Source organism: Tripterygium wilfordii, chromosome 7 (assembly GCF_013401445.1).
Source record: "Tripterygium wilfordii isolate XIE 37 chromosome 7, ASM1340144v1, whole genome shotgun sequence".
NCBI classification, from domain to species: Eukaryota; Viridiplantae; Streptophyta; class Magnoliopsida; order Celastrales; family Celastraceae; genus Tripterygium; species Tripterygium wilfordii.
In genome coordinates, this window is record NC_052238.1 from 245,069 (window position 1) to 268,417 (window position 23,349).

Here is a 23,349-nt window from a genome sequence, read left to right on the forward strand (position 1 = left end):
TAATGTATTGCATGGCCTTATGTCTTGAGAAAATCACAAAGTACGTCTATCTATTGAGCTCCAAACCTCATCTCATCTATTGATGCTCATAATAAATTAATAACAATGCTACCACACGCACTAAGTAATTAATGTGGACAACTTAATTAATGAGACCCGACATGAAGCTAAGACCTAACAATTGTTAAAAGGAAACCCATTTCGAGAGAGATTGGAACTAAAACTCTTCGAGTTGTAGAACCCTAAGGCCAAGTCCAACCCGTGCATTTAATGAATCCACATGATCCCAAGTTTCTAATCTTCCATTCCGAGAAAAACAGCTCTCTTTCCCCAGTTGTCATGGCGTTTGTTTATTCATTATAGCAGTTTTATATGAACTTTGTCTATGAACGAAGATTATGTTCTCTCTTAAAGACTCGATTTTCGACTAATTTAATATGGGGCCACCTGTTGAATCTCATTTATTGCATTACCTCACAAACCGTGTATTTTCCAATTCTTTACCTAGTTTCAAACCCCTAAGCTCTAGAAAGGAGAAAAGCTAAGATGCTCTACATAATTTTTTTCTTCTACTGCAATTTTTAAAGTTAATGTATAGAGGAGAAAAAAACAGACATCTTCAACCTCTTGGAGGAAAACAAAACATGCTAGCTCCAACGCAAGCATTTAATGATCTTGGTTACACGGAAGATTCGATTCTTGAAATGTGCATAATAATGTATTTTTAAAGTCTAAAGTGGTGAAGATTAGAAAAAATGTTTGTCTGTTTTGACAATGAGACCCCCTCAAAGTGAGGGGCTCAAGTGGAAAATACTGACCTTGAAATTCAATTGTTTGGCCAATCTCGGATTTTCCAATGTTGCCAATCTATTCAAAATCTTGTCACGATTACCGACTCAATGCAACGAAAACAAAAGTCAGGATACGAACAAAGGGTGTAAGCACATGAGCTTGAGGAGAGGCAGCCCTGCAAATTTGTTGCTGCATTGCTAAGTTTCAGCTTAAATAAAGTTTACAGATTCTTATGCATCCAGAAGATCGTTTTATGGACCCAATATCATGAATTTTTTTTTTAAAAAAAGCGCAGATAAAGGACAATAATACTCCTTCATAGTAAGAGGCATTCGTTTTGGTCACTCGGCTTGGAAACAGAGACCTATTTTAGCCTAACCATCAACTGACTAATGCAACAATTAAACTTTACCACAACCCCAACACTTAGGGGAAAAACTTAACGGCCATCCTATTCTTATGATGGTTCTATAAAAAGTTATATAAATAAACCAGAAACTCTTCAATAATGCACGTTTTTTGTTGTCTAACAAGCAGAATATTTCAGATGGCTAGCCAAGGGTAAGGCCAGCAAGTTCCAGCAAAAATGGTCATCAAGTAGAGGAGACCTTTGTCATCGTGCAAGTGATAAAAAAACATGCCACCACTAAGCCACAGCACAAAAGTGCTTATTTTGCTACCCGTTTTATATACCCTTGTGTAGGTCCACTAAGTTGTGCTCAACAATTAAACCAACGTGCCTCCCATCTAGAAGTTTTTTTTCCCAAATAATCACACCTATGAGAATACGTATAGGGTCTAATGACAATAAATGATTACAGAGTATAGGACAACAATTGGTTGAGAAGCTTACCTTACCATGAAAAAGACTGGAATTGGCCTCATGATTGGAAGGATTCTGATCCATTTGAAAGCAGCTAATTACTTTGAAGTTCATCAATTTCGTACATTCTGCTTCTTAATTCTGTAACTGAACAAAATGCTTGCAGTACACTTGGTTTCTTTACATAGTGAAGGTTGCAATCTTCTTTTCTCAATTGTCTTCTTTGTCAGGTACTTTGCTGCACTTGGTTTCTTTATGGAGTATTAAATGATCAATAAAAGACTGGCGAAAATCCCATCCGAAAAATCTTGATTATCAGAAACATATGACTGTTATGACAGATACATGCAACAATTCATAAATTTGATACGCTAAAATCAAGAGTACTTTGTCAGGTTTTATGTTTAACTTGTCCATTAGCAAAATGGGCTCCAATCAATTTTCCACGAAGAAACTGGGTTTGGGATATTTAGATCAGGAACTCATTATTTCTCAGCACTTCCCAATATATCATGTGTAAACTATTTTGTTACATAACTTAAAAAAAGTTCCATGTCTATGACTCAAAAGAGAAAATCCACTAAAGGGATAACGGAATTGAATAAGCAATTAGATTTCAAATCCATCAAACCGAAAATCTATGACGCTCTGAGAATCAACTTACAGGGGTAACATAGGTGATATAAAGGTTAACAAAACAAATTACATTGTAACAAGACATTTAGTATTGGTTTCATTATTGATTTTCTTTTTCTTTCTTTCGGCCTTTCTTAAATGAGATCAAGTTATCTACATTCTCTTTCAGTCACAATCACAACATCATCATTCTTTTTTTTTTCCTGCTCATGATCGTTTTATTGTATTCTTTTGCAGGTATTCTCTTAGTCATGATTCTTACTATTGATGCAGGTTAAGCAATCATTATCTCCTGCGCCTTTAGTTGCAAATTCAGAGTAACTTACGTATCAATACAATTCTTTCATTCAGAATCATCCCCTTTCCATTTTAGTTTCAATCAAAAGATTCAAAACGTTAACATTGAGATGATCCTTGTAATCTTTTAAGGGGGTTGAGTTTTCCATATGAAACACCATTCATCTCAAAAGCATGAGCTGAGATGAATCCTTCACTATTCACATATTTATTTTTCTAATTCATCAACTTCCCACCCCTGAAGACAGCACCAGTTCTTAAATCTGCAAACTTAAAGCAGAAGCACATAGACAATTTCGTATTGAACATTCTTGATTGAAGTATAAGTTCCCATCTAGTTATGTGTAAACTCAGCATAAACTTCTCATTTTTTCTACCAATAAGGCTCATCAAATTGACGTAAACATAAATTATACTGTCTCTTTTTCCAAAGAAAATATCCATAATTTAACTTGCAAAATCAAACTTCAGCCTCTGTGCCAGCAAAAGTTGCCAGCAAACCAAGATACAATCATGGACAAATGAAGTATGATGTGAGATTCTAAGGCATCAACAACACATACAAGACATACCTGAGTTTGAGGCTGCCAAGGACTCACTTCAATAATTTGAGAATTCATCCGTTTTCTGCTGTATCATTCATTTCAATGCTTGATAGTGCATTTTCACAAGGCTGCATAAGCATATATGAGAATGAGCTCTGTCATTTTTCAGGACCACTAGAACAAAATGAGTACAAGCTAGAGCAATGTTGACCGACCATTAGATGAAATGAAAGAAGCATTGATCTGGATGCAATGATGCAGAGTGAGATCAAATGAACCCCAAAATAAATATGTAAGCCAACCTGAAGGATACAGTCTAAGGAAAAAAGAAACATGAATAACATATCATTCAGATAGTTATTAGCAGTAGCAAGTATGTCATTGGAGAATTGAGGCAATATTCTTGACAAGTTGACACAGAGATGGTGGGCAGAGCACTTATTACACTAAGCCTTTGTTAACAGATTAATTTCATGGTAATTATACAACTGAAAAGCAGGAAGTCATTGATTGCATTGCATTGCGAAAAACAAAAAAGTTGTAAAGACCATTACAAGATGCGCTTACTTAACGCACCAAAATAAAATGAACAATTGCATGATTTGTGCAAGTTAGAACCGAAGTATTTAATAAGCACATTACATCTTTGTTATTCACTTCATTTTGGGGAGAAAATATGTGAACGACTTTTTCCATCTGACTTATAAACGTTTTATAGCTATATGACTTCTTTTTTTAAAATTGAAATATCAAGTGAAGAGAATGCAGACTCTTCTTTTTGTAGCTTTATCTGGCACAACATTGATAAGATTTTCCTTTCTAGCAATTGTGTGAAAACCATTATCTAGAGAGTGAACAGCAAGGTTTAGCCATTCCATATATGAAACCTGTAGCCATCAGTGTGCTGTAGGATTGAGTTCCATTAGATTCAAGGCCTCATATCTCAAAGCCAAGAAACTCTATAAGCATCACATGTACCAAGAGGAAAGAGACAAGCCAGTGAACACAAATTGCAGAATAACTTATTTACTTCAAATAAGCTCATAAAAATCTATAATAGCATATTAATTCGAAATACTTTACTAGCAGCAATTTAGCCAATGTACCCTGACCTCACAACACAGCGCATAGATCTTACAAAAAGGAGTTATGCTTAGCCATTGATTTTTCACATTATTGAATTAATGATGATTAGATTCCAGAAATAAATCCTTCGTACTTCATAGTTCATACCACCTCATAATGCGGAAATAAGGATCACAGAGTCGATCAACACTGTGTACGGTAAAAGTGGCTTAAATAACCTTACGTATTCAAGAAATCTTCAAAACAGCAATTGAAATTGTAGTAGTCGTTATTATAACCTCAATACCCCTAGAAGAGCGAAAGCACGAACATAGAATTCTATAGTCAGAAGCTCCGATAGCATTCAGAGATTGAGATCTCAAAAACTCTCAAGTTCTTCGGTGCTTCCGTTAACGATTCCACATCTTTGAAAACCAGAACCGATATAATTCGAAGCGTTTAATCATCAAATCTGCAAGAGATCGAGAAATTTTCAGATATAAAACGATATTGTAATTGAAATTTCGAACAAATATAGATACGCGAAATTCACGGATTGACGATCTGAAACGAACCTTCTGTAGCTGACTTGAGAGCGAAAGATGAAGGTCTGGAGAGAAATTACTGTGTTCGACATTTTGGGAGGGAACGAAATGGCGGGCAAGGTTTCGTCATTTCGTGCTGAAAGGCTAGGTTTAAATAGATTCGGATGACCTGGACCTGGGCCTGAGCAGGAGCTCCTGCGTTATTTCCCTACGCATTTACCTTTTTCTTATAATTTTTTTGTTGGAAGAGTTTTCATGTTTTCTTAACAAATAAATCATATATCCTCTATAGTCTATATTACAATATTAGAGGAATTTGAGTTTTTCATATACAAGTGATAAATAAATAAAAATTCAAACAAAAAAAACTGACAATGAAGTCAAAACGGAAAATTATATCTTTTAGAAGAAAAAAAATTGTCTGTTATTTGATTGGAGAAAATGATAAAGATCAGAGAAAACAAATTCGTAGTCTTGTTCAAGTCGAGTCCGATTTTTAAGTTAATATGATTATTGTAGTGAGAGGAAGCTCAAACTTTGTTACGGTTCAAATCATAAGGAATGCCTGAATCGGAAATTTTGGGTACATCGACTTCTTATAATAGCGTGAAATAGTGACGGTTGCCAGAGAAATGCCTTCGAACGAGATGATCGTCGGAGAACACGGTGGTTGTTTGATGTTTGAGATTTCGTTGGATGTGTTGCCTGAGAGGAGAGAGGAGAGAGGACGGTTTGATGTCCTGAATTTTTACTTACTAGGCCATCAATACCCACCCTAGGCCCCCCGCACCTCCTTCGAGAAAATGCTTCATTCAAACACCGTTGCATTTGCACAACACTAATACCATGAGTCAGATTAAATAGTACATTTAATCATTGTTGCTCTATTCATTCATTAAATTGATACGTCCCCCGCTTAAATAGGTCTCCCATTTCCTGCTCATACGGAAAAAAGTTCCTACAAACAAGAATATACAATTGTTTTCCTCCTTTACACGTATTAAGGAAAACAAGGACTTGCCATCGTGAGAATGTTGTGCCATAGGTAGACTCCCTACTTGAATAGAAAACCACATTAAGCAGCCAGCCTGCCAACCCAAGAAGGATGCCCATTTGTTTTAAATCATATCAAAATGTTGGGTGCCACATTTGGCCACATTCCACGTCCGAGCAACAATAGACGGCATATAGCCTGAAAGTCATACCGACACTGCATCGCAACCTCAAGGAAGCGTATCCTTGAAGACGCCACTAAGCATTTGAACAAGATAATAATATATCAATATACCCCTGCGTTCTCCCTTCCTCTGAAAATTCATTTAAGTTTGATCCAGACAACTACAACCTCACACTAGCTAATAACATAAATAAAACAACAATACATTACGAATTGCTTTCAAATAAGAATCAGACATAATTTTTACACCCCGGACAGCAGGAAGACACAATTACCTATAAAACGTACAAACTGATACTGATAACTACGTTTCTTTTGTTTCCCCCAACTGTTAACAGCAGCAAATCATTTAAGACACTGATTCTCATAACATGAAGAAACTCAGTTGACAATAACTCAAGTCACCTCATCACCCCCAAAGTTTCTCATCTCGAAAACAGTATATTCTATAGCATGTTACTGGCTCATCATTCCATAACATTGCTTAGTCCAATCATAAGATGATCAATTCGCATATTCACAGCACAAAAAAAAAAAAAAAAAGAGTGAGAATTGAATTCACACATTTTTAGTCGTTCATCCTGCACATATGCAATTCAAAGATCTCATTTACGATGTTGTTGACATAAAAGTTTATTAACAAAATAAAAGCAAACCATTATTCCAAACAAAGACAAGCATGATTGTTGTGAAAGATTAGAACTCACCTTAAGCAGCAAGCAATATAGGAGTTAATCCACTTGTCTCTATAAAGGCATTCACATAATAAAGTCAATCTCATGCCTAGTAGTTCAACGCCTCCAAGAACCGGCAGAGGCAGGAGGATAACAAGGGGTATTAATAAGTGAACAACCTACCTCTTAATCTCCAGTTCAGAACAACCTTGCCAATGGAATACAACAAAATCCCTTAGATCACAAATTCTTAGTACATTAAAATGTTTAGACGCTATCAGTATGGGCGAGAACGATTTCCCCCGTATTGGTGTCTATCAGGCCCTGAACCACCTTCTCTGTTATTATTTCTGCGGTCTCCACCCCCATAGCCACCTCTACCACCACCTCTGTTTAAAAATCAGGAAATTAATAAATAAATTTGGTCACAGATTTTTTCATAAAAATAAATAAAATAAAATTCAAACCAATGGACGGGTGGGGATAGCAATGTTCCCTGTTCAATGCTTATCAACCATCACAATAGTAGTCTGTTGCTGAAAGTATAATCCGAAATACAAAAACACCACTAAAGCACAACAAAGATGACATAGATAGGGTATAGAGACAAGAAAAACCCGAAGACTTCATGATTTCATATGGGTTAAAAAATCAATCTGATTTATTTCATACCTTTCGTTCAGTGAGAAATGGGTCATGGGACTTGAGGATTGTTGAAAGAGAATTAAAAAGAGAGATTGAAGAATTTAGACGACCTTTATTCATCTTACAATGTTCACCACTTGCCTAATTCAAAAACTCTTGGGGTTATTGGATTAAACGGAGAAGCAAAATGAAACTTCAACATAGTCACACTCACATGCTTGATTCCTAAAGTTTCTAGCAAGTTATCCTGGCACAACAAATAATCAATAGCGCTACTTCTGCATTCCCTTTCAAGGAGTAAGCCCATATTCACATTCAAAAATGTGGTAAATGTAAGATGACAAGTTGTCAAGAACTAAACTAGAAAAATGCTTCTAAAACTACCACACCAATGAAATTCAGCAAACTATGAAATGTGGATTTTGGCCCCATACAGTCGGTCAAGGAAACAAAGCACATGGTAAAATACGAACAAATCAACATATTTTTATTTAGAAAGGATAGGTTGTCAAGGTACCCATTGTTGTATGACGGTGGAGCCCTGAGAGCTGTTTTTTCTGCCATTGTAACACTGATTTTATAACCCCTCATATCATAATCTGGACAAAATATCACAGTTACATTACACGAGAATTTTTTATGATATTACAATTATAAAACAATGGAAGGAAAAGTGGGGAACAAACAAGTACCATTGAAAAACCCGCCAGCGGAATGAGCAGCAGATGGATCTTCATAAGACAGACATGCATCTCCCTTATTGTTTCCCTTCTCATCAGTGTATATTTTAATGTTCCAGGGCCACTGATCTTTATAACCTCGCTTCTGCTTAATTCTTCCAACCTAAACAGGAATTGTACCATTAGAATTTCAATCGAAAGGCTCCGACAATAAACACATGAAAAAATCTCATTTCTTTTATCAATGAAATGAACATGCAGGAAAAGAACTAAAGAAATGTTTCCTTTGAAATTCCTTGATTACAAAAGAGATTTTCTATTTTTGAATGAAACTTGGTTTGAAAAGGTTATTGCAATGAGAGAGAAATATAAGTGCAAATTAAAATGTTACTAAGTCCATTAGGTGCAATACTTGCTATTCAAATCAGTGAAGTACAATCTAGACGAGAAGTTCGCAAAATAAGATCTGAAATTACTTGTCCAATGCCGGAAAAGAGTGCTCTAAGTTCTTCTATGGTCACATCCGGAGGCAGATTTGATATATATATTCTGGAGTTGTCACAAGAATCACCACAATTCCAATCACACTGCTTAATTTCAACAGAAGCATCAGCAGGAGAACCATGACCATCACCCTGATGCCAATGACCACCAGCAGCATATCCACCAGGAGGAGCACCCCTATTGCCACTTCTAGGGTTCCCCCTGGCATCACCACCATAACCACCAACAGGGCCACCATAGGACGGAGGGAATGATGTTGGACCACCAATATAGCTAGATGGTGGAGGAACTGTGTCTATTTCATAATTTGTGTCACCCCCATAGGAGTTTCCACCAGCACCACTATGAGGAGGAGCAAGTGAAGGAGCCTGATCATAGACACGGTCCCCCATTCCTTGATTACCACCATAGGATCCCCCTCGGCTGCCACCACCACTCCTCCCATCAAAGTCACCACCTCTTCCTCCATTGTAATTGCTGCTTCTAGCCCCATCATAATTTCCACCTATAACCCCTTGATTAATTCCATATCCACCTCCACTTCCTCCTCTACTATACCCACCGCTGCCACTGTTACCACTACGATCATTGCCACCCGCAGGGGTGGGAGCACCACATTTGTTACACTCAACTCTTTTGGCAAAGTTCACATTACCACAGCTACATAACACATATACCAGTTGCAATTACAAATAAAATAAAGGAACATGAAGTGACACAGAAAATATACCACCCAAATAAATTTGCAATTCTTAGTCCTGACCACCTTCACACAATTAAGCAACTAAGCGGGAAAAAAGAACGAAATATAGGAGAGAGAACCAAATCCCAAGGAAGGAGAGAAAAAATACCCTAAATAAATTCAGTCAGTATCTCAGAGATAATTAACCAACCTTGGATTAGGGCAAATCCAGTCACCGTCCCTGCCGCTTCCTCCTCTACCGCCGCCACTGCCACGACCACGGCCGCCACGATCCCCTCCGTTATATCCTCCTCCTCCACCACCTCCTCCTGCATCCATAACAAATAAGAACCCAGAAACATCTCAAGACGGCAAATAAAACGAATCTAAACCAATATACCAAATATAAATCAGATCAATCACATGAACAAAAACGAAGAAATCATGGAAAAGCACCTCGGTATTGTGAACTCCCTTCGTAGCCGCGGCCGCTTCCGCCTCTCCTACCGCCACCTCCATAACCACTACCACTTCGGCCTCCATGACCTCCACTACTACGACCACCGTCGCCTCCATAACCTCCTCCTCCACCGCCTCCGTAAGACGGAGGAGCATACATCCCAGACATGATCTTCGTAACAGAGCAAGTGATCTTAGGGCACACTGTTATCCTGTTTGGCATCGGATTTATATTATTGACGCACTTATTGGGGGGTCAGTCAAGTCAATGAAGTATTTTTCTTTTTTCTTTTCTTTTTCTTTTTTAAGGGAATGAAGTATTAAAAATTAAAATAAAATGAAAGATCATGCAATTGCAAATATCTGTCTGACCGATTCACCAGCTTGGTGGGCTATTTGATAATTGGCCGCCTAGCAGATTTAGTTGACAAGGGCCTTGTGGATTGCGCTACTTCTTGTCCATTTCGCATTTTTACTCTTCTTGTCCACTTCGCATAGGGACACCCCAATCTAAGTTGACCATCCCTTATAAAAATCAATTGACAGGGTGTCTTTAAAAAAAATCAGGGTGTGACTAAAGCTACCCTTTCGCATATTTACTAAACAATGGGCCTCTTAAGCAAGAAGAACAGTAATCCAAGGAAAACGGGCCTACAATTTCTTACTGGGGTAAAAAAGCCAATTAAAAGAACGTCACAACCAGGGAAAAAAAGCAAACCATAGACATCTTCAACTCCGCCAGACATGGTTTGTAGCCGTTACACTAGTTACCGTTAACCCCGACCGAGCCGAATCTGTTGGGCAAACAACAATTGTGTCCATGAGTGGATATAAAACATATTTCCAAGGGTCCTCTAACCGTCCAGCAAATACACACAGAATGACCGAATATTAGAACAGCACTGCCAAATTAAGCCAGAAATAGTACGAAATATCTTAGCCATCACAAAACCAAACCAAAATTGAGTTGATAAAACCATCTGAAACATGACCAGGAAAGAGCTCTGAAACAAGAAACCAAAACTTAAAAGTCATAAAAGCACTAGCAAGAATGTCAACAGTTGAACGAGTTCCCATCGGAAATACATCTTCTAGACCTGGTGCCTTCACGAATCAAGCAGTTGTTGCCTGTTGGGCTGCAAGTCTCTTCCTTGCCTCCTCAATAATAGACAATTTAATACCCTTGCCCTTGGGAAGAGACACCCACGGCTTTGTACCCTTGCCAATGGTGAAAACATTACCAAGACGAGTAGCAAATTCATGGCCTTGAGCATCCTGGATGTGGATAGTCTCAAAGCTCCCCTTATGTTTCTCCCTGTTCTTAATGACTCCAACACGTCCTCTGTTCCTTCCACCAGTCACCATGACAACATTTCCAACATCAAATTTGATAAAATCAGCAATCTTGTTTGTCTCAAAGTCCAGCTTGATGGTGTCATTGGCCTTGATAAGTGGATCTGGGTAGCGTATGGTGCGGCCATCGTAAGTGTTGAGATATGGAATTCCCTTCTGCCCAAATTGCACTGAACGAACCTTGCAGAGCTTGAACTAGAGAAGAAAATTACGAAGTCAACAGAATTGAGCAAGCACATTTTGTATGCATAACTGAAACAAATCCATAACTGAAACAACTTAAACAAGAAAACAATAAGAAAGATTTAAACTCCAAATTGGTATCTAGATTGAAAGGGTTGGAAGATTTAAAAAAGTAGCCATCAATCAAATGGTTCCATGAATGAAGTAGTTACTAGTCTTTAAACTTGGCAGTATTTTGTAACTGTCCAATTAGTTTCCATTCACCTAAATACATCACAAAGAACTTATAATGATTCTAGTGGCTTGAGGGAAACTGATTTATTCCCAAAAAGATGGGTCCAATGAAAGACCCTACCTTGGCAAATGCCCTTTACTCAATAAACTACACCATCTATGGTAAGTATCCAACATGAACGCTCATCATCTTTGCAGAATTAATAAGAATTTTGTACATTAGAAAATTTACAACAAATATTGCCATGGTCCCATAAAAGTAACTGCTTAGCTTCCTCATAAATAAATGAACCAATCTAATTGCATAATAGTGCAATATCCAGATATAAATAAAATTCAAATGGCAACCAACCTTAGCTTCCTCATCTCTGATTGAGTGGAGGCGAAATCGACCCTTGGTATCATAGAGCAGACGGAAGTTCTCATTTGTTTTTGGAATTGATACAACATCTGGCCAAATTATAAGGAAAACATTTCAAGTATTTCCAATTAGAACTAAATCGTAAATTCATTTCCAGATGCATACGCAATCCTCCAATCAGTATTAATAATTTTTATTCCAAGACTTCCATAAGTGAATGATTATTTACAAAAGGTGTAAGTAATGCGTCAAATAAAACTTACCCATGAAGCCAGCTGGATATGTCTTATCAGTTCTAACCTTGGCATCAACCAGCACATGCCTTTGCATCAAAATAGCAATGACCTCACGGTAGGTGAGCGCATACTTCAATCTGTTCCTTAAGATAAGGATCAAAGGCAAACACTCCCTGGATTTGTGGGGTCCAGACGAGGGCTTGGGAGCCTATGCAACCAATGGAAAACATTATAACCCAAATAAAAATTATAAACCGGTTTGAGAAAACACTAAAATCTTCACTTACAAATGCTCCGCCAAGTTTGTCAAGCATCCAATGCTTGGGGGCATTAAGCCTCTTCATATGTTTCTTCAGTCCTCTAGCCTGAAAACTCAAAAGAAATCAAAGTTAACAACCACAACAATCCCAACAAAGGGTCAAAGTTCTTACATTATTCAGAAAACAAAGGATCAGCCAGAAACTAAATTATATGATATCATACAATCCAAAGCAACCGGATTACCAACTATTTTTATTTGCAACACATCTCAATGCCTGTCAAATAATACATTTCAGCGAAGTTTTACCCTAAATGCACCTTCATAGCCTTTTAATATACTCTAACAGGTATACATGCATAACCAATTGACCATAATACTAACAGAACTCCACAGGCGTAAAAAAAATCACGTATACATGTTCTTTCCTTCACTCTTGGTTTTTCCAAACTCACAACGAAATAGAATAGAACAAAAAGATATGGGTCAACAATATTGAATGCATGAGAAAGCATTTGGAGCATCATAGATCCAGAAAATAAAATATCTAAATTAGATCAAAACTCAGAAAAAATATTTAATTAACATCTATTATGCCTACACAAATGGACTTACGAAAATACAAGCATAAACAGAAACAAAACCGGAATATCTAATTGATCTTTTTAACAACAAGAAGAACGACAACATCTAAAAGGTGCAGAAGATGTCCAAACCAAACGAACCATTGTGGTCTTCTCGAGCTATCGGCGCCAACCGGCGGGTCTGCTACGCTCCTACACCTGCAAAGACGATAAGACACTGAACTGTGCTAGAGGGAGACTCTGAGGCTTGCTGAAAACCCTAGCTTCGCCATTTATTTGTTCTTTACGTGCCCAATTACGAAAATGCCACTTTAACATTCAGTGTTACGGAAGTGCCACTAAGCTTCACAATTAACGAACGGTGCTACCAAACGACGTCGTTCTGCTTTCACAACCGACCTCGACGAGCTAAAACTTCGCGGTAAGAACGTCTCGCTTCAATGCCGTGGCGACTACGCTCCAAAGCCGCTTTGCTTATAAGGGGTTTCCCCCTTCCCTGCCCCTCCGTCGTTGATTGCTGCCCTTCTCTAATTCTTCCATTTCCTAGTTGTTCATTTATCACTTTTGGATTCGAGTTGCTGTTATACAATGGCTACCGATTCAGGCGCTGAATCTGGGAATGGTTCGAAGGAGCCAGAGAAGTCCAAGATTGAGCCTTTTAGAATGCCCTCGGCTGAGGAGATCCGCGCCCAAGAAGTTTGGAACAACTGTGCTGTTCGCAGTGTTGTCAGCGGAGTCATGGGTTAGTCCAAAGTTTCATCTTCTTCTGGTTAACATGTCCTTTTTATTATTGCTCTAAATTGTTCGTAAAGTTCACCACTTGCTCCCTTCTTTTGTCAAATGTTATAAAGTTTATTTTGGGGCTGTTGAAAAGTGAAAAGTTGCATTGTGGTTGAATCTCTGCTTCTTTATTTCTCATAGTTCATGACTTCATGTCGTTTATTAGGAAAATGAGGGAGGAGCGGCATTGAAAATAGACTTTTGAAAATTTTGACCCTACTAATCTGTTGTGAGAATGGTAGCTGTGAATTCAGTTGGGAATAGTTATGCTCTGTCTTTTTCAAATGCTGGTATCTCAGTTGGAAGGGTTTTTATTTATCAAATTTTGGTTCAGAGGTTTTGAAATTCAAAACTGTAACTACTTCATTGTAGAAATCGAAAGAAGCATGCTATGAGATTGCATTAAGATTGAATATATTTACCTTCTCTATTTCCCTTTCAACTATTTGGGGAGTTGGGGACTATCACAAAAGAAAACTTTCAAGTTTTGATTCAAGTCTGGTTGTTCTATGTTGTTGTTTCTTTGCTGCTAGGTTACGTTTTGTCATTTTTTGAGACCGAGTGTGTTCTCTGTGCTATGGAAGGGTTAGGGGTTCTTGACTATGTCGATTTGACAAGTGTGTTGGATTTTGGAACAATGTTTGTAGGAGGTGGGCTCGGGCTATTCATGGGTTTGTTCCTCGGTGCACTTGATAATCATCCTACAATGCATGATGAAATGACTGGTAGGCAGCAATTTATTTACACTGCCAAGCAGATGGGACAAAGGAGCTGGGGTTCAGCCAAGGCATTTGCTGTCATGGGCCTAGTTTTCTCAGCTACAGAGTGTGTTGTTGAGAAGGTGAAAAGATCTTAAGTTTTATATATTTGATTAGTTAAAAATCATTGAAGCATTAACTCAGGTTTTGGATTTCTTATTTAGGCTCGGGCAAAACATGACATGACAAATACAGTTGTTGCTGGTTGCATAACTGGAGGTGTAATGTCGGCAAAAGGTAACATTCTTGCTGTTGTTGAATTATATACCAAGTGCGTACAAGCTGTAGAGTGCTAGTGAGATGACGATAGTACTTAAGCTCTCCGAGTTTGTAAATCTTGTATCTCAGACAACCACGTTTTATTTATTGTTGAAGAGATAAGGTGATAACGATTAATATTTGCATTTGAGCCTATAAGGTCGGAATATGCTGTTGAATACTCTGTTTACGCATTTACTAGAATTCACAAAGCAACAATAATAACACGGACCACTTTTTCTTCCAATTTTTGAGGATATACCCGTATGAAGGGTGAGGTGGAAGTTAGTCCTTAATTTGTTCAACATCTTTAAGAAGCGGTGTTCAATTTTTTGAAACACTTTTGAGGAGATACATATATGCCACGCTAGGTGTCAGACTGTAACTTACATAACCAAAGGTGAAGAACACACCAGTACCAGTTAACTGTATTTTCAAATGTAGCTTTGAATTAGAACATCATATTGTTTTTGTAAACTAACCATATGCTTAGTTGAAGTTCTTTGCTACACTGAACCTAAATGGTTATATATCAGAATTTTAAAAACCAGATTGGTTGTTGAATTTCAGGCATGGATAAATATAAATTGCTTTATGAAAGCATAGATGATCAGTAGAGTGTTAATCTATATGTGATGGAAATGGAAATAGAGTGCCGAAGTTGATCGCCCGTCTCTGCGCTCATTGTTTTTTTATACTTTTTTACTCTATCATTGCGAACAGAACTATTCTAGTGGCTGTCATAGTTTAGTGCTTGCTTGTCTTTTGTTTATGGCTTTGCTTTATGTGCTCTTTGCTACTGGGTTCTCTCAAACTCTATGTGTTGTGTTTCCAGGCGGCCCACAAGCAGCCTGTGTTGGTTGTGCTGGCTTTGCAGCTTTCTCGGTTCTGATAGAAAAGTTCTTAGATAGACATAGTTAAGCGGAAACCCAGAGTTTCAGTTTTGCAAATTCCACGTTATAGTTTGGACAAGGAGTAGTAGCTGCCCTGCTAAATTCATCGTAGTACCATCCTCGCTCAAATTGAGTTCATCGCCAAGAAAGAAGATAGAAGTTGTACTATTTAATTCCTCCATATACCACAGTACTATTAGGACGCATATTCTTTTGTAATTTCCCATAGAGGTGGTGATTGGATCGTTCGATCCATCTGACCTTTAGATGAATATGTAATAGCAAGCTTTTTTGGCTAGTTGAATTTGAGTGTGAATGATGACCGATTATTCTATCTTTCATAATGAAGAATCGGGATGTAATGTCAACTTTCGCCAGTAAGTACATTATTGAGTCTCTTAAATTTCGAATTGATTAGCTGCCGTGGAACTCTGTGTATGTGTAAGTGCAAGTTATGGCTAGAACGATGTATTGCAGATTGCAGAATAGTAATAGTAATGACTAATGATATGTCATATGACTTTGTTGTCTTATTATACTCTTATGGTAATTCAATCCCAAACACAACTCAACTCAACTCATTTTTTACTGCTGTGTTGTTGGATGACCTTAGAAATCGGCTATTTGTTGTGGGTTTCCTTGAGTTGCACGCTCAAGCTTGATACTTGGGTATCCACATTCGTGTCTTCAAATTAGACGGGCTTAATTTCACGTTTGATTCATGTCCGTTGTGGGCCGATCTGATGCTATTGGGATCAAACATGGAACAAGCTGATCACTTGACCCATTACGTCTTCTCTTCTCGTCTGGCGGGCCGGGTATTAGTCTCCACTCACTCAGTCCACTGTCCAGGAATCAATAGTCTACACAGTGTCCGGAAGCTACCAGTTATACTTATCCAGTCTCACTGAACTCGAACCAACCAGAAACCAAGGAGAAGCGGAGTGAAGAAGAGATGTCGAACGATACAGGTGCAGTGGTGTGCGTTACCGGTGGCAGCGGCTGCATCGGATCCTGGCTCGTCCATCTTCTTCTGGACCGTGGCTACACTGTTCACGCCACCGTGAGAGATATCAGTTACTCTCCTTCTCCCTTTCTTCTTATTCTTGATCTCTTCTCCTCAGTTTCGTGCGTGCCATTTTCTACTTTTTTTCCCGTGAGTTGAGACAGTGACCGGCTTGGTTTGTTTTTGTTACAGAGGATGAGAAGGAAACTAAGCATCTAGAAGCCCTAGGAGGAGCAGAGAGTGGACGTCTCCGTCTCTTCCAAATCGACCTCCTCGACTACCTCTCCATCACTTCTGCCGTCAAGGGCTGCGCCGGAGTCTTCCACTTGGCTTCTCCCTGCATCGTCGATCGAGTGCTAGATCCTCAGGAAAGATTATCAATTACAGCGTTCTCCTTTAAGTTTCTCTGTTCTTTTAGTTTCATTTGTTAACCTTTTGTTTTTGTGAATTTCAACAGAAGGAGCTTCTGGATCCAGCCATTAAAGGAACGGAAAATGTGCTTACAGCTGCAAAGGAGGCAGGGGTTAAGCGCGTGGTGGTAACGTCATCGGTCTCGGCCATAACTCCGAGCCCTAAGTGGCCTGCTGATGTAGTCAAGGGAGAAGATTGCTGGACCGACGTCGAGTACTGCAAACAAATTGGAGTCGGTGACTTTCTTTTTTATCCTACTTTCATCCCCGCAAAATCAATTACTTGTAATATCTGTGGATTGTAATCAGGACATTTCCTTGAAATGTTCTGTGATCCAGTTATGGTATCCACTATCAAAAACGTTTGCTGAGCAGACGGCATGGGAGTTTTCGAAGGAGAAGGGATTGGATGTGGTGGTTGTGAATCCAGGAACCGTGATGGGCCCGGTTATCCCCCCGACACTCAATGCAAGCATGATGATGCTGCTGCGCCTTCTCCAGGGTAATGTTTATTGGAAGTAGTTGTATTTAGCTTATATGCTTATGCCTGAGTTGTCGATTGATGCTTAGAAATTTCTTGGTTTTTAAGAGCGATTCCTTCCTATCTAAAAAAAAAGAGCGATTGCTTCAATCTTTTGAGTTGGAGTAGCTTGTCTAATATCTGTTTATTGTTGTGATATTTAGACATTGGACCTGGGGCAGGGATTGTGGTTGTGGTTGTGTGTGATAATTGATAAATGATATGAGCTAGTTTCATGATAAAATTTTTGCTTGTTTACGCCTCGGGTCATATGAATGGATCCAGTCCTTGGCTAAATAAAGATTTGTGTTGTCACATTCCTACTATTTGGTAGCCAGGATGTGGTTAGTGGAGAACAAACATTCTTAGAGGTTTTACTTCAGATTTTGATATGTCCTGCATTTCATCCTTCTAATAATTACTGTTGAGTACTTGACTATGGCAATCTGTCTGTCCTTGTTGGTAGGATGCACTGAAACATACAAGGATTTTTTTATGGGATCCGTTCATTTTAAAGATGTAGCATTGGCACATATATTGGTGTACGAAAGTCCATCTGCAACTGGAAGGCACATGTGTGTTGAAGCTATATCTCATTACGGTGACTTTGTAGCTAAGGTTGCTGAACTCTACCCTGAATATAATGTGCCCTGGTAATGAGTTTGTCTCTCTTCTGAACTATATTGTGTCCTTTGTATTGGGAAATACTTTTCATGTATTGTAGTGTTATATTAAAAAAAAAAAAAAAAATGGTCTTCCTTTTCCTCTAATCTGCTTGTTTTCTTTGATCACCCCCATCTCATTAACTGACTTCTAAGTACTATCTTTCAATATCATGCTCCAACTTCATAAAGTTTTATCCGTGTAGTTAACTGTCCTTCTGATGAATTATACTTGGTTTGGCTTTTGTTTTGGTCATAAATTAATGAACAAACACATAGTTAGTATATGTCAAGTCTTTTGGTTGGTCATAGATTAATAGGAACTAGTTTTGATGGGTTCATTTCCACTCTATTTTCTTTTTGCGAAATGTCATTTTTCCCTTTGATGCAAGAAAATGTTGTCACCCTTTCCATTCCATTGTGAAGCCTTGGAATCAGATATGGACATAATTGATAGTCTTGCCTCTCCACATGGTAATATTTTGTTGTTCCACTTTCTTCGGACTTTTTTCAAATTAAACTTTCTGTTGTGAACTATTATACATCTGACAATTTTAAGCTGGTCCTGATATGAGAACCAAGATGTTATCTTATTTTCTTGACCTTTGATAGGTCTCTCATGTCTCCCTGATTATAAATGTGATCTGAAATGAATGATGGCATGAATAAAAGACTGCTCAATCTGATATGCTGATGTGCTTTTGTGTAGCATACCAAGGGATACACAACCTGGCTTGTTGAGGGCAAAGGATGCATCAAAGAAGCTAATGGACTTGGGCTTACAATTTATACCTATGGAGCAGATAATAAAGGATGCTGTCGAGAGTTTGAAGAGCAGGGGACTAATTATTTCTTGATTGAAGCTGCTTGGAAACAGGAAACCCATGGATGGTATATAAAGTGGTGAACGAATCTCCCTTTTATATAGAAAGCTGTAGTTTCTGGCCTTCATTTGGCATAGTTACTCTTTATCTCGTCCATTTCTAGCTTTTGAACTATGATGAGAGCTTCATTGGTGATAATCATAGATGATGTTCCAAGAGATGGTGTCTTATGATTCTTATGACTTCCTTCATTTCAAATATGAAATTGCCGTATGACAACTTATTTGGTTTATAAAACTTTACTTTTAATTTGTTTACACAGTTGATATTATTATCACTATTTTCTCAATGGGGAAGTTATTAAATTGTTGCTTGTAAGAACCAATTCTTTTTAGTAAATGTGAACACACCTGCGGTTATTCCCCAAAGGATACATATTTGGGTGGCCAAAGTTGTGGACTTTTTATCTTTTGTGAATAAAAATTAAATTCATGGGTCCTGGAATTTGGAGTCCGTCAATTTCTTTATTTGGTTGCTAAAAGCCTAAAAGCTCGTTCGCTTTTCTGGTTGGGAGTCCCCATATATTCTTTTAAAAAAAGGGTTTAGCACAAATGCCCGTCTAGCTCAGTTGGTAGAGCGCAAGGCTCTTAACCTTGTGGTCGTGGTTCGAGCCCCACGGTGGGCGGTGTTTTTTATAGTTTTGCCCCTCAGACACGTGTTAGTTATTGTAATCACACATTCACCCCATTATCCTTGGCTTATGTCCTGTGTTACTTTTTTACGTCCTAGTTCCCAAGCATCGTCCATGGCCTCTTTTCGAGTAGCAACACCGTCCCTTCTATTTTGCCTGTTCTTCTTCTCCCCTCCTTCTTTTTTGGCTACCAGACCGTTCGGCTCAGATTCCAGTAAGGTCTCACTTGTTCTCTACTACGAGTCCCTGTGCCCGTATAGTGCCAATTTCATAGTCAATTACCTGGTGAAGCTCTTCGAAGACGATCTCATCTCCATCGTGGATCTGAAGCTCGTCCCTTGGGGCAATGCCAAAATCCTAGGCAACGATACCTTCAAATGCCAGGTTCTTTATAATTGCAATTTTTCCTTGAATTTCATAGTTTGAGACCTAATGATGTTCTTGGATTGTTGTAGTTATAGGAAGTAACTTATTTTGACTCGAATTTCTGAGATTCATTTTGTGTTGATTGATTTCAGCACGGTCCATATGAGTGCTTGCTGAACACTGTTGAAGCCTGTGCAATTCATGTCTTGCCTAAGGTGGTAAGACCTAGCTTTTCATGTTAGAGAATTCTATTAATGTTACCAATTAACTTCTGTACAAAAATTAGCGGAAATTGCTCACTGTTGGGCTCACTAAAATGGACGTATCATCATTAAACTGGCACTAATTAGAATATTGTGTTTCTTCATAGGTTAAGCGATTTGGGATTGAGGATGCTGAATTATCTTTTCTTATTTTGCTTTGAAAAATCAACTATCAAAATTTATTGCTTTCTTCGTTTTACAAGTTCAAATGAAATGCAAGTTGCTTGGGATGGTTTCGTAAATTTTATGTTCTTACCTAACCTTGAAATTTTCAGGATGAGCACTTTCCTTTCATCTACTGTGTTGAGAGTTTGGTCTACCAGCACAAATACGCTCAATGGGAATCTTGTTTTGAGAAATTGGGATTGGATTCAAAACCCATTTCTGATTGCTATAGCAGTGGTTTTGGTAAAGAGGTTAGTATATATGTGACTTGCATTAGACTTCAGAAAGTTCACACAAGTTGTGTTAATTTTACTTGTGGAATGTTGTCTGCTTGAGTTGAGCTATGACAACTGATATTTAATTTGAGCTGTTATCACTTATCAATACATACTCCATTGGATGTAAGAAACTAAACTAAACAATTTGTATAAGAGAAAGACTGGATCATGTCAGGACCCCTCACACCTTCCTAAGGAAAGATTGAGTATTTCAATATGAAAAGGAGCCAAATTTGGCTAGGTGGTGAAGTTTCGTGTATAATTGTGGACGAAGTGTGGGGAAAATGAAAAGCACTTTGGATTATCAGCTTGGGGAATGTTTCTTTTTTACTCAATATCCAATGAATAATTTTGTCCTGAAGGATTCCTTACGTTTGAGTTCTTGAGAGATAAGTACCTTCAGCTGTCATACAACTGACATTATACGTTTTTCTGCCCCTTTGATTAAAGAAGTACTGTGTCGAAGTACGTCCTGGAGAACTCCTTGCATCAATGCTCTTGGGAAAGAGTTTCTTCATTTGTTATATAACTATGCCACTGAATTTCAAAAATTTCTATCATCTATATGTATGTATCATGTGGTCCTTGAATTAGTTAATGACTAACTGCTTAAGGTTCCCGTAATTATGAGTTAGACGCTATATGATATTGAATATTATTTTCAGAGAACTTCCGTTTTATTTTTTATTTGATGTTTTCTAAATTATCTTTCTGTTAATAGTCTGTCCGACGGTTTGAAGTGTCTTGATGACTGGATGCGTTATTTCTATGCAGCTTGAACTACAATATGCTGCTGAAACAAATGACCTTCAGCCTCCTCATGAATACGTGCCTTGGGTAGTTGTGGATGGACAACCACTTTATGAGGTCTTTGTTTTTAACTTCATCAATGTTAATCTCTATATTCTCGTGATCTCGTCTTATTTAATCTTTGCCACTAAGGAAATATGGATGAACAAATCATGTAGTTAAAGAATTTGACCTTCTTAAACAATTGTTTGCTATGTTGCCATGCTACCATATAATGCGAGCCGAAGTCTTCTTTTTTTTTTCCCTATTTATGAGAGGTTAAAAATTGAAATCTTCGGCAAATGACATTTGCCCATTTGCTGTAGGAGTACCAAGACTTCATAAGCTACATCTGCAAGGCTTATAAAGGCACTAAAGTACTCAAGGCTTGCAGTGAACTTTTCCTTGATGCCATGCAAAAGGGGGGAGGAAATAAGCATTTTTACCCAGTGAGTTACAAAGAAGAGGATGTGATTTTATCATTATCAGCCCAGATGCAACAGATGAAGATGGCAGCATCAATGTAGGGAGCTTGAGATTACATATACTGTTTGACTTTGTTTATCCCTGCTTTGGCATGGCTTTTGGTTTGTTTATAATGACTGAATCTCAAGTTGTTAGTAGGCAATATTCGAAGTATGTAAATGTTTCAGTGTAATTATTGAATATGTTAAAAGAGTAATAATAGGAGGTGACTATAAAATGAGATTCATTTTCTCTTTTGTTTTTTCCTTGGACTCAATCACAGACTGGTCACTTGTTGATTTTTGGCCAATATGTCCTTCCCAGCCCAGCCCAGACCAGCCGTAGTTTTGGACTGATACTGAACGTTCGGGCTGTGGTGCATGATATTGGCCCTTTCTGCACAAACTCTAGACCTTGACCGCTGATTGGTGCACTAGGAGACTCTTCATTGGGCTCTCCTTGATGATGATGATCCATGATAAATTAATAAAATTACTTTTTTAGTACACAACTGAATTTATTTATTTTTACTGAGGAGTCCTGGTCCCACGTGAATTCCACAGCTGCGTAATCATCGATCAACGCCATGCAAATTATTTTTCGTTTATAAGAAAATGATTTCACCTTTTGTGCTAAAGTGAGAAAAAGAAGCAAGATAGCATCGAGCATACGATCAAGATATATGGTGTCCGCAAATGAAGGCACAGTTATATTGGGCCCTATTATTGTTCTTCCCCCTTCCTTTTCCCTTCTCTAAAATAGGTCCAGTTTTAGCAGACAACTTGAATTTATTCTTCAAGTGCACAGCACTACATCATCAGCTCAGTCACCTATAAAAAAAATAAATATAATATTACCTAATTTTGTTAATTAATATTATTTCTAAGGGATTACAAGCTGATGCTATCTGACCTCAGCTTAACACATCGTCAGTATTACGATATCCATCCAATGATCACACTCAATTTTATTTAAATCAACTTTACTAATTATAAAATATTAAATGTTACTTGTTGCACAAAGTAAACGATGCATTTTTGGTGACTTTCTGGGCAACAAAATCCGTGAATTTCATAAAGCAGAAACATCCATCGCCAGAATAATTTCAATTATTTTTCTTGTCTTCTAGAATGATGAGTCATCAATGATTGTAATGACAACTACTATTTCTACTTTAATTATGTTACCCAATTAATCTTTTGTTTAATAATTAATTAGTTTATGTAAATACTAATATACAGTTATTAATTTTGTATCTCCTGGGCTCAGCTCGATTAAAGGCTTAAAGCTACAGTGTAGGCTTGAGCTTAGCTCAGCACAGTATTTGCTTAGTCATGCATATATATATATATATATGTGCAGGTATTTTCATGGAAGTGAGCATTAATAATTTTATTCCAATTTATATAATAAGACTCGTAGCTCTCATTTCGATTCTCTGATTAAATTGATTTTTGCACAAATGAAGAAGTATTTGAGTGGGATCT

At 37.9% G+C, this 23,349-nt stretch overlaps 5 protein-coding genes, 1 long non-coding RNA gene and 1 other non-coding gene across 9 annotated transcripts; 4 read left to right on the forward strand and 3 right to left on the reverse strand.

Moving 5' to 3' along the window:
* Positions 1–1,651: 1,651 nt before the first annotated feature.
* Positions 1,652–4,923, reverse strand: LOC120002255. 3 transcript variants are annotated; one of them, XR_005469134.1, is made up of 4 exons: positions 4,734–4,923; positions 4,458–4,630; positions 3,121–3,221; positions 1,652–1,866 (listed from the first exon to the last, which is right to left on the reverse strand). It is a non-coding gene; the product is annotated as an uncharacterized LOC120002255 (long non-coding RNA). The 3 variants fall into 3 exon arrangements; XR_005469133.1 differs by having other exon boundaries at positions 4,398–4,630; XR_005469135.1 differs by having other exon boundaries at positions 1,652–1,922; positions 4,398–4,630.
* Positions 4,924–6,563: 1,640 nt separating this feature from the next.
* On the reverse strand, positions 6,564–9,762 carry LOC120002251 (transcription initiation factor TFIID subunit 15b). Its single transcript, XM_038850936.1, has 6 exons — positions 9,522–9,762; positions 9,277–9,394; positions 8,356–9,043; positions 7,892–8,042; positions 7,717–7,798; positions 6,564–6,943 (listed from the first exon to the last, which is right to left on the reverse strand). Exons 1-6 carry the CDS (start codon positions 9,745–9,747, stop codon positions 6,832–6,834), a joined length of 1,377 nt encoding a protein of 458 aa, XP_038706864.1. The 5' UTR covers positions 9,748–9,762; the 3' UTR covers positions 6,564–6,831.
* Positions 9,763–10,385: 623 nt separating this feature from the next.
* Positions 10,386–13,012, reverse strand: LOC120003006 (40S ribosomal protein S4). Its single transcript, XM_038851891.1, has 5 exons — positions 12,876–13,012; positions 12,179–12,256; positions 11,919–12,099; positions 11,647–11,744; positions 10,386–11,072 (listed from the first exon to the last, which is right to left on the reverse strand). The coding sequence occupies exons 1-5, from the start codon at positions 12,876–12,878 to the stop codon at positions 10,638–10,640; spliced, it is 795 nt and encodes a 264-aa protein (XP_038707819.1). The 5' UTR covers positions 12,879–13,012; the 3' UTR covers positions 10,386–10,637.
* Positions 13,013–13,163: 151 nt separating this feature from the next.
* Positions 13,164–15,791, forward strand: LOC120002671 (mitochondrial import inner membrane translocase subunit TIM22-4-like). Its single transcript, XM_038851432.1, has 4 exons — positions 13,164–13,476; positions 14,162–14,355; positions 14,437–14,509; positions 15,366–15,791. Exons 1-4 carry the CDS (start codon positions 13,323–13,325, stop codon positions 15,449–15,451), a joined length of 507 nt encoding a protein of 168 aa, XP_038707360.1. The 5' UTR covers positions 13,164–13,322; the 3' UTR covers positions 15,452–15,791.
* Positions 15,792–16,260: 469 nt separating this feature from the next.
* LOC120002669 (phenylacetaldehyde reductase) lies at positions 16,261–19,128 on the forward strand. Its single transcript, XM_038851430.1, has 6 exons — positions 16,261–16,499; positions 16,622–16,797; positions 16,887–17,072; positions 17,179–17,341; positions 17,826–18,012; positions 18,731–19,128. The coding sequence occupies exons 1-6, from the start codon at positions 16,379–16,381 to the stop codon at positions 18,876–18,878; spliced, it is 981 nt and encodes a 326-aa protein (XP_038707358.1). The 5' UTR covers positions 16,261–16,378; the 3' UTR covers positions 18,879–19,128.
* Positions 19,019–22,114, forward strand: LOC120001971 (gamma-interferon-responsive lysosomal thiol protein-like). The gene is made up of 6 exons (XM_038850501.1): positions 19,019–19,067; positions 19,445–19,920; positions 20,055–20,120; positions 20,441–20,581; positions 21,383–21,475; positions 21,724–22,114. The coding sequence occupies exons 1-6, from the start codon at positions 19,019–19,021 to the stop codon at positions 21,922–21,924; spliced, it is 1,026 nt and encodes a 341-aa protein (XP_038706429.1). The 3' UTR covers positions 21,925–22,114.
* TRNAK-CUU lies at positions 19,459–19,530 on the forward strand. Its single transcript has one exon. It is a non-coding gene; the product is annotated as a tRNA-Lys (tRNA).
* Positions 22,115–23,349: the final 1,235 nt, after the last annotated feature.

Bases quoted from the DNA above. Each gene is read 5' to 3' on its own strand.
- LOC120002251 (XM_038850936.1), bottom strand. From the start codon at position 9,747: ATGCCAAACAGGATAACAGTGTGCCCTAAGATCACTTGCTCTGTTACG. The intron at 7,799-7,891 runs GTACTTGTTTGT...TATTTTGTCCAG, and splicing joins CGCTGGCGGGTTTTTCAATG to ATTATGATATGAGGGGTTAT. The intron at 6,944-7,716 runs GTACCTTGACAA...ATTTTTAAACAG, and splicing joins CCACCGTCATACAACAATGG to AGGTGGTGGTAGAGGTGGCT.
- LOC120003006 (XM_038851891.1), bottom strand. The intron at 12,100-12,178 runs GTAAGTGAAGAT...TTGGTTGCATAG, and splicing joins ACAAACTTGGCGGAGCATTT to GCTCCCAAGCCCTCGTCTGG. The intron at 11,745-11,918 runs GTAAGTTTTATT...TAATTTGGCCAG, and splicing joins ATATCCAGCTGGCTTCATGG to ATGTTGTATCAATTCCAAAA.
- LOC120002671 (XM_038851432.1), top strand. From the start codon at position 13,323: ATGGCTACCGATTCAGGCGCTGAATCTGGGAATGGTTCGAAGGAGCCA. The intron at 13,477-14,161 runs GTTAGTCCAAAG...CAATGTTTGTAG, and splicing joins TGTTGTCAGCGGAGTCATGG to GAGGTGGGCTCGGGCTATTC. The intron at 14,356-14,436 runs GTGAAAAGATCT...TTTCTTATTTAG, and splicing joins CAGAGTGTGTTGTTGAGAAG to GCTCGGGCAAAACATGACAT.
- LOC120002669 (XM_038851430.1), top strand. From the start codon at position 16,379: ATGTCGAACGATACAGGTGCAGTGGTGTGCGTTACCGGTGGCAGCGGC. The intron at 16,500-16,621 runs GTTACTCTCCTT...TTTTTGTTACAG, and splicing joins CGCCACCGTGAGAGATATCA to AGGATGAGAAGGAAACTAAG. The intron at 18,013-18,730 runs GTAATGAGTTTG...GCTTTTGTGTAG, and splicing joins CCTGAATATAATGTGCCCTG to CATACCAAGGGATACACAAC.
- LOC120001971 (XM_038850501.1), top strand. From the start codon at position 19,019: ATGATGAGAGCTTCATTGGTGATAATCATAGATGATGTTCCAAGAGAT. The intron at 19,921-20,054 runs GTTCTTTATAAT...GATTGATTTCAG, and splicing joins ACGATACCTTCAAATGCCAG to CACGGTCCATATGAGTGCTT. The intron at 20,582-21,382 runs GTTAGTATATAT...ATTTCTATGCAG, and splicing joins GCAGTGGTTTTGGTAAAGAG to CTTGAACTACAATATGCTGC.